This window comes from Pan troglodytes, chromosome 16 (genome assembly GCF_028858775.2).
Source record: "Pan troglodytes isolate AG18354 chromosome 16, NHGRI_mPanTro3-v2.0_pri, whole genome shotgun sequence".
Taxonomy (NCBI): Eukaryota; Metazoa; Chordata; class Mammalia; order Primates; family Hominidae; genus Pan; species Pan troglodytes.
In genome coordinates, this window is record NC_072414.2 from 36687492 (window position 1) to 36696046 (window position 8555).

Genomic DNA, 8555 nt, shown 5'->3' on the forward strand with positions numbered 1-8555 from the left:
AAGCCCTAGCAGTTACTGCTTTTACTATTAGTGGTTGTTTTTTTCTCCCCCCGCCTCCCCCCCCACCCCGACAAATCAACAGAACAAAGAAAATTACCTAAACAGCAAGGACATAGGGAGGAACTTCTTGGCACAGAACTTTCCAAACACTTTTTCCTGAAGGGATACAAGAAGCAAGAAAGGTACTCTTTCACTAGGACCTTCTCTGAGCTGTCCTCAGGATGCTTTGGGGACTATATTTCTTACCCAGAGAATCGAGAAACCCTGCAGGGAATTCCCAAGCTGTAGTTATAAACAGAAGTTCTCCTTCTGCTAGGTAGCATTCAAAGATCTTAATCTTCTGGGTTTCCGTTTTCTCGAATGAAAAATGCAGGTCCGAGCAGTTAACTGGCTGGGGCACCATTAGCAAGTCACTTAGCATCTCTGGGGCCAGTCTGCAAAGCGAGGGGGCAGCCTTAATGTGCCTCCAGCCTGAAGTCCTAGAATGAGCGCCCGGTGTCCCAAGCTGGGGCGCGCACCCCAGATCGGAGGGCGCCGATGTACAGACAGCAAACTCACCCAATCTAGTGCATGCCTTCTTAAACATCACGAGACTCTAAGAAAAGGAAACTGAAAACGGGAAAGTCCCTCTCTCTAACCTGGCACTGCGTCGCTGGCTTGGAGACAGGTGACGGTCCCTGCGGGCCTTGTCCTGATTGGCTGGGCACGCGTTTAATATAAGTGGAGGCGTCGCGCTGGCGGGCATTCCTGAAGCTGACAGCATTCGGGCCGAGATGTCTCGCTCCGTGGCCTTAGCTGTGCTCGCGCTACTCTCTCTTTCTGGCCTGGAGGCTATCCAGCGTGAGTCTCTCCTACCCTCCCGCTCTGGTCCTTCCTCTCCCGCTCTGCACCCTCTGTGGCCCTCGCTGTGCTCTCTCGCTCCGTGACTTCCCTTCTCCAAGTTCTCCTTGGTGGCCCGCCGTGGGGCTAGTCCAGGGCTGGGTCTCGGGGAAGCGGCGGGGTGGCCTGGGAGTGGGGAAGGGGATGCGCACCCGGGACGCGCGCTACTTGCCCCTTTCGGCGGGGAGCAGGGGAGACCTTTGGCCCACGGCGACGGGAGGGTCGGGACAAAGTTTAGGGCGTCGGTAAGCGTCAGAGCGCCGAGGTTGGGGGAGGGTTTCTCTTCCGCTCTTTCGCGGGGCCTCTGGCTCCCCCAGCGCAGCTGGAGTGGGGGACGGGTAGGCTCGTCCCAAAGGCGCGGCGCTGAGGTTTGTGAACGCGTGGAGGGGCGCTTGGGGTCTGGGGGAGGCGTCGCCCGGGTAAGCCTGTCTGCTGCGGCTCTGCTTCCCTTGGAGAGCTGTGGACTTCGTCTAGGCGCCCGCTAAGTTCGCCTGCCCTAGCACCTCCGGGTCTATGTGGGGCCACACCGTGGGGAGGAAACAGCACGCGACGTTTGTAGAATGCTTGGCTGTGATACAACGCGGTTTCGAATAATTAACTTATTTGTTCCCATCACATGTCACTTTTAAAAAATTATAAGAACTACCCGTTATTGACATCTTTCTGTGTGCCAAGGACTTTATGTGCTTTGCGTCATTTAATTTTGAAAATAGTTATCTTCCGCCATATATAACTACTATGGTTATCTTCTGCCTCTCACAGATGAAGAAACTAAGGCACCGAGATTTTAAGAAACTTAATTACACAGGGGATAAATGGCAGCAATCGAGATTGAAGTCAAGCCTAAACAGGGCCTTTGCGGGAGCGCATGACTTTTGGCTGTAATTCGTGCATTTTTTTAAAGAAAAACGCCTGCCTTCTGCGTGAGATTCTCCAGAGCAAACTGGGCGGCATGGGCCCTGTGGTCTTTTCGTACAGAGGGCTTCCTCTTTGGCTCTTTGCCTGGTTGTTTCCAAGATGTACTGTGCCTCTTACTTTCGGTTTTGAAAACATGAGGGGGTTGGGCGTGGTAGCTCACGCCTGTAATCCCAGCACTTAGGGAGGCCGAGGCAGGAGGATGGCTTGAGGTCCGTAGTTGAGACCAGCCTGGCCAACATGGTGAAGCCTGGTCTCTACAAAAAATAATAACAAAAATTAGCCGGGTGTGGTGGCTCGCGCCTGTGGTCCCAGCTGCTCCGGTGGCTGAGGCGGGAGGATCTCTCGAGCCTAGGATTTTGAGCTATCATGGCGCCAGTGCACTCCAGCGTGGGCAACAGAGCGAGACCCTGTCTCTCAAAAAAGAAAAAAAAAAAAAAAAAAAAAAAAGAGAAAAGAAAAGAAAGAAAGAAGTGAAGGTTTGTCAGTCAGGGGAGTTGTAAAACCATTAATAAAGATAATCCAAGATGGTTACCAAGACTGTTGAGGACGCCAGAGATCTTGAGCACTTTCTAAGTACCTGGCAATACACTAAGCCCGCTCACCTCTTCCTCTGGCAAAACATGATCGAAAGCAGAATGTTTTGATCATGAGAAAATTGCATTTAATTTCAATACAATTTATTTACAACATAAAGGATAATGTATATATCATCACCATTACTGGTATTTGCTGGTTATGTTAGATGTCATTTTAAAAAATAACAATCTGATATTTTAAAAAAAAATCTTATTTTGAAAATTTCCAAAGTAATACGTGCCATGCATAGACCATTTCTGGAACATACCACAAGAAACATGTAATGGTGATTGCCTCTGAAGGTCTATTTTCCTCCTCTGACCTGTGTGTGTGTTTTGTTTTTGTTTTACTGTGGGCATAAATTAATTTTTCAGTTAAGTTTTGGAAGCTTAAATAACTCTCCAAAAGTCATAAAGCCAGTAACTGGTTGAGCCCAAATTCAAACCCAGCCTGTCTGATACTTGTCCTCTTCTTAGAAAAGATTACAGTGATGCTCTCACAAAATCTTGCCGCTTTCCCTCAAACAGAGAGTTCCAGGCAGGATGAATCTGTGCTCTGATCCGTGAGGCATTTAATATGTTCTTATTATTAGAAGCTCAGATGCAAAGAGCTCTCTTAGCTTTTAATGTTATGAAAAAAATCAGGTCTTCATTAGATTCCCCAATCCACCTCTTGATGGGGCTAGTAGCCTTTCCTTAATGACAGGGTGTTTCTAGAGAGATATATCTGGTCAAGGTGGCCTGGTACTCCTCCTTCTCCCCACAGCCTCCCAGACAAGGAGGAGTAGCTGCCTTTTAGTGATCATGTACCCTGAATATAAGTGTATTTAAAAGAATTTTATACACATATATTTAGTGTCAATCTGTATATTTAGTAGCACTAACACTTCTCTTCATTTTCGATGAAAAATATAGAGTTTATAATATTTTCTTCCCACTTTCCCATGGATGGTCTAGTCATGCCTCTCATTTTGGAAAGTACTGTTTCTGAAACATTAGGCAATATATTCCCAACCTGGCTAGTTTACAGCAATCACCTGTGGATGCTAATTAAAACGCAAATCCCACTGTCACATGCATTACTCCATTTGATCATAATGGAAAGTATGTTCTGTCCCATTTGCCATAGTCCTCACCTATCCCTGTTGTATTTTATCGGGTCCAACTCAAACATTTAAGGTATTTGCCAGCTCTTGTATGCATTTAGGTTTTGTTTCTTTGTTTTTTAGCTCATGAAATTAGGTACAAAGTCAGAGAGGGGTCTGGCATATAAACCCTCAGCAGAAATAAAGAGGTTTTGTTGTTTGGTAAGAACATACCTTGGGTTGGCTGGGCATGGTGGCTTGTGCCTGTAATCCCAACACTTTGGGAGGCCAAGGCAGGCTGATCACTTGAAGTCGGGAGTTCAAGACCAGCCTGGCCAACATGGTGAAACCCCGTCTCTACTAAAAATACAAAAATTAACCAGGCATGGTGGTGTGTGCCTGTAGTCCCAGGAATCACTTGAACCCAGGAGGCGGAGGTTGCAGTGAGCTGAGATCTCACCACTGCACACTGCACTCCAGCCTGGGCAACGGAATGAGATTCCATCCCCCCCAAAAAAAATAAAAAAATAAAGAACATACCTTGGGTTGATCCACTTAGGAACCTCAGGTAATAACATCTGCCATGTATAGAGCAATTGCCATGTCCCAGGCACTCTACTAGACACTTCATACAGTTTAGAAAATCAGATGGGTGTAGATCAAGGCAGGAGCAGGAACCAAACAGAAAGGAGTAAACATAAGAAAAAAAATGGAAGGGGTGGAAACAGAGTACAATAACATGAGTAATTTGATGGGGGCTATTATGAACTGAGAAATGAACTTTGAAAAGTAGCTTGGGGCCAAATCATGTAGACTCTTGAGTGATGTGTTAAGGAATGCTATGAGTGCTGAGAGGGCATCAGAAGTCCTTGAGAGCCTCCAGAGAAAGGCTCTTAAAAATGCAGCGCAATCTCCAGTGACAGAAGATACTGCTAGAAATCTGCTAGAAAAAAACCAAAAAAGTCATGTATAGAGGAATTATGAGGGAAAGATACCAAGTCATGGTTTATTCTTCAAAATGGAGGTGGCTTGTTGGGAAGGTGGAAGTTCATTTGGCCAGAGTGGAAATGGAATTGGGAGAAATCGATGACCAAATGTAAACACTTGGTGCCTGATATAGCTTGACACCAAGTTAGCCCCAAGTGAAATACCCTGGCAATATTAATGTGTCTTTTCCCGATATTCCTCAGGTACTCCAAAGATTCAGGTTTACTCACGTCATCCAGCAGAGAATGGAAAGTCAAATTTCCTGAATTGCTATGTGTCTGGGTTTCATCCATCCGACATTGAAGTTGACTTACTGAAGAATGGAGAGAGAATTGAAAAAGTGGAGCATTCAGACTTGTCTTTCAGCAAGGACTGGTCTTTCTATCTCTTGTACTACACTGAATTCACCCCCACTGAAAAAGATGAGTATGCCTGCCGTGTGAACCATGTGACTTTGTCACAGCCCAAGATAGTTAAGTGGGGTAAGTCTTACATTCTTTTGTAAGCTGCTGAAAGTTGTGTATGAGTAGTCATATCATAAAGCTGCTTTGATATAAAAAAGATCTATGGCCATACTACCCTGAATGAGTCCCATCCCATCTGATATAAACAATCTGCATATTGGGATTGTCAGGGAATGTTCTTAAAGATCAGATTAGTGGCACCTGCTGAGATACTGATGCACAGCATGGTTTCTGAACCAGTAGTTTCCCTGCAGTTGAGCGGGAGCAGCAGCAGCACTTGCACAAATACATATACACTCTTAACACTTCTTACCTACTGGCTTCCTCTAGCTTTTGTGGCAGCTTCAGGTATATTTAGCACTGAACGAACATCTCAAGAAGGTATAGGCCTTTGTTTGTAAGTCCTGCTATCCTAGCATCCTATAATCCTGGACTTCTCCAGTACTTTCTGGCTGGATTGGTATCTGAGGCTAGTAGGAAGGGCTTGTTCCTGCTGGGCAGCTCTAAACAAGGTATTCATGGGTAGGAACAGCAGCCTATTCTGCCAGCCTTATTTCTAACCATTTTAGACATTTGTTAGTACATGGTATTTTAAAAGTAAAACTTAATGTCTTCCTTTTTTTTCTCCACTGTCTTTTTCATAGATCGAGACATGTAAGCAGCATCATGGAGGTAAGTTTTTGACCTTGAGAAAATGTTTTTGTTTCACTGTCCTGAGGACTATTTATAGACAGCTCTAACATGATAACCCTCACTATGTGGAGAACATTGACAGAGTAACATTTTAGCAGGGAAAGAAGAATCCTACAGGGTCATGTTCCCTTCTCCTGTGGAGTGGCATGAAGAAGGTGTATGGCCCCAGGTATGGCCATATTACTGACCCTCTACAGAGAGGGCAAAGGAACTGCCAGTATGGTATTGCAGGATAAAGGCAGGTGGTTACCCACATTACCTGCAAGGCTTTGATCTTTCTTCTGCCATTTCCACATTGGACATCTCTGCTGAGGAGAGAAAATGAACCACTCTTTTCCTTTGTATAATGTTGTTTTATTCTTCAGACAGAAGAGAGGAGTTATACAGTTCTGCAGACATCCCATTCCTGTATGGGGACTGTGTTTGCATCTTAGAGGCTCCCAGGCCACTAGAGGAGATAAAGGGAAACAGATTGTTATAACTTGATATAATGATACTATAATAGATGTAACTACAAGGAGCTCCAGAAGCAAGAGAGAGGGAGGAACTTGGACTTCTCTGCATCTTTAGTTGGAGTCCAAAGGCTTTTCAATGAAATTCTACTGCCCAGGGTACATTGATGCTGAAACCCCATTCAAATCTCCTGTTATATTCTAGAACAGGGAATTGATTTGGGAGAGCATCAGGAAGGTGGATGATCTGCCCAGTCACACTGTTAGTGAATTGTAGAGCCAGGACCTGAACTCTAATATAGTCATGTGTTACTTAATGACGGGGACATGTTCTGAGAAATGCTTACACAAACCTAGGTGTTGTAGCCTACTACACGCATAGGCTACATGGTATAGCCTATTGCTCCTAGACTACAAACCTATACAGCCTGTTACTGTACTGAATACTGTGGGCAGTTGTAACACAATGGTAAGTATTTGTGTATCTAAACATAGAAAAGTTACAGTAAAAATATGCTATTTTAATCTTATGAGACCACTGTCATATATACAGTCCCTCATTGACCAAAACATCATATCAGCATTTTTTCTTCTAAGATTTTGGGAGCACCAAAGGGATACACTAACAGGATATACTCTTTATAATGGGTTTGGAGAACTGTCTGCAGCTACTTCTTTTAAAAAGGTGATCTACACAGTAGAAATTAGACAAGTTTGGTAATGAGATCTGCAATCCAAATAAAATAAATTCATTGCTAACCTTTTTCTTTTCTTTTCAGGTTTGAAGATGCCACATTTGGAATGGATGAATTCCAAATTCTGCTTGCTTGCTTTTTAATATTGATATGCTTATACACTTATACTTTATGCACAAAATATAGGGTTATAATAATGTTAACATGGACATGATCTTCTTTATAATTCTACTTTGAGTGCTATCTCCATGTTTGATGTATCTGAGCAGGTTGCTCCACAGGTAGCTCTAGGAGGGCTGGCAACTTAGAGGTGGGGAGCAGAGAATTAATTCTCTTATCCAACATCAACATCTTGGTCAGATTTGAACTCTTCAATCTCTTGCACTCAAAGCTTGTTAAGATAGTTATGCGTGCATAAGTTAACTTCCAATTTACATACTCTGCTTAGAATTTGGGGGAAAATTTAGAAATATAATTGACAGGATTATTGGAAATTTGTTATAATGAATGAAACATTTTGTCATATAAGATTCATATTTACTTCTTATACATTTGATAAAGTAAGGCATGGTTGTGGTTAATCTGGTTTATTTTTGTTCCACAAGTTAAATAAATCATAAAACTTGATGTGTTGTCTCTTATATCTCACTCCCACTATTACCCCTGTATTTTCAAACAGGGAAACAGTCTTCAAGTTCCACTTGGTAAAAAATGTGAACCCCTTGTATATAGAGTTTGGTTCACAGTGTAAAGGGCCTCAGTGATCCACATTTTCCAGATTAGGAATCTGATGCTCAAAGAAGTTAAATGGCATAGTTGGGGTGACACAGCTGTCTAGTGGGAGGCCAGCCTTCTATATTTTAGCCAGAGTTCTTTCCTGTGGGCCAGGTCATGAGGAGTATGCAGACTCTAAGAGGGAGCAAAAGTATCTGAAGGATTTAATATTTTAGCAAGGAATAGATACACAGTCATCCCTTGGTCTCCCTGGGGGATTGGTTTCAGGACCCCTTCTTGGACACCAAAATCTATGGATATTTAAGTCCCTTCTATAAAATGGTATAGTATTTGCATATAACCTATGCACATCCTCCTGTATACTTTAAATCATTTCTAGATTACTTGTAATACCTAATACAATGTAAATGCTATGCAAATAGTTGTTATTGTTTAAGGAATAATGACAAGAAAAAAAAGTCTGTACATGTTCAGTAAAGACACAACCATCCCTTTTTTTCCCCAGTGTTTTTGATCCATGCTTTGCTGAATCCACAGATGTGGAGCCCCTGGATACAGAAGGCCAGCTGTACTTTGAATGACAAATAACAGATTTAAAATTTTCAAGGCATAGTTTTATACCTGATGGCCAGCTTTGTTTATTTGTCCAAGAATCTGAGTTAGCTAGTTCTAGGTACTGACAGGATAAATAAAACACAACACTGCTCCCAATCTTCTCAGTTTAGCGGAGGGACAGATATGCACTCAAATAATTAAAATATATCCTGATAAGAATATAGCATAGGTATGCGCGAAGAACTTGGCAATCGAAATTTTGTTGTTCAGGCTGGGCGAGGTGTCTCATGTCTGTAATCCCAGCACTTTGGGAGGCCATGGTAGGATGATCGCTTGAGCCCAGGAGTCCGAGACCAGCCTGGGCAACATAACAAGACCCTGTCTCAATTCAAACAATTGAATTAAAAAAAACAAAAAATAATTTTTTAAAAAAAGAAATGTTGTTGTTCAAGGAACAACAACAAAAATCTAGGGAGGTGTTAGAGAAGCCATTTGCCTGAGCTGAGAGTAAGTTGCT

General features: G+C 43.1%; 2 protein-coding genes across 7 annotated transcripts in view; one reads left to right on the forward strand and one right to left on the reverse strand.

The window, feature by feature from the left end:
- PATL2 (PAT1 homolog 2) overlaps window positions 1–587 on the reverse strand; it is a 51262-nt gene extending 50675 nt beyond the window's left edge. For all 5 annotated transcript variants that reach the window (XM_063794918.1, XM_063794919.1, XM_063794915.1 and 2 more), the window contains exons 1-2: window positions 247–587; window positions 98–156 (exon numbers count right to left, since the gene is read on the reverse strand). The gene's annotated coding sequence lies outside the window, so the exon portion shown is untranslated. The remainder of the gene's footprint in view (window positions 1–97; window positions 157–246) is intronic.
- Window positions 588–710: 123 nt separating this feature from the next.
- B2M (beta-2-microglobulin) lies at window positions 711–7375 on the forward strand. Of its 2 annotated transcripts, NM_001009066.2 has the most exon segments (4): window positions 743–840; window positions 4648–4926; window positions 5553–5580; window positions 6833–7375. In NM_001009066.2, coding segments are annotated over 3 exon segments (360 nt in total). In that variant the 5' UTR covers window positions 743–773; the 3' UTR covers window positions 5567–5580; window positions 6833–7375.
- The last annotated feature ends 1180 nt before the right edge of the window (window positions 7376–8555 follow it).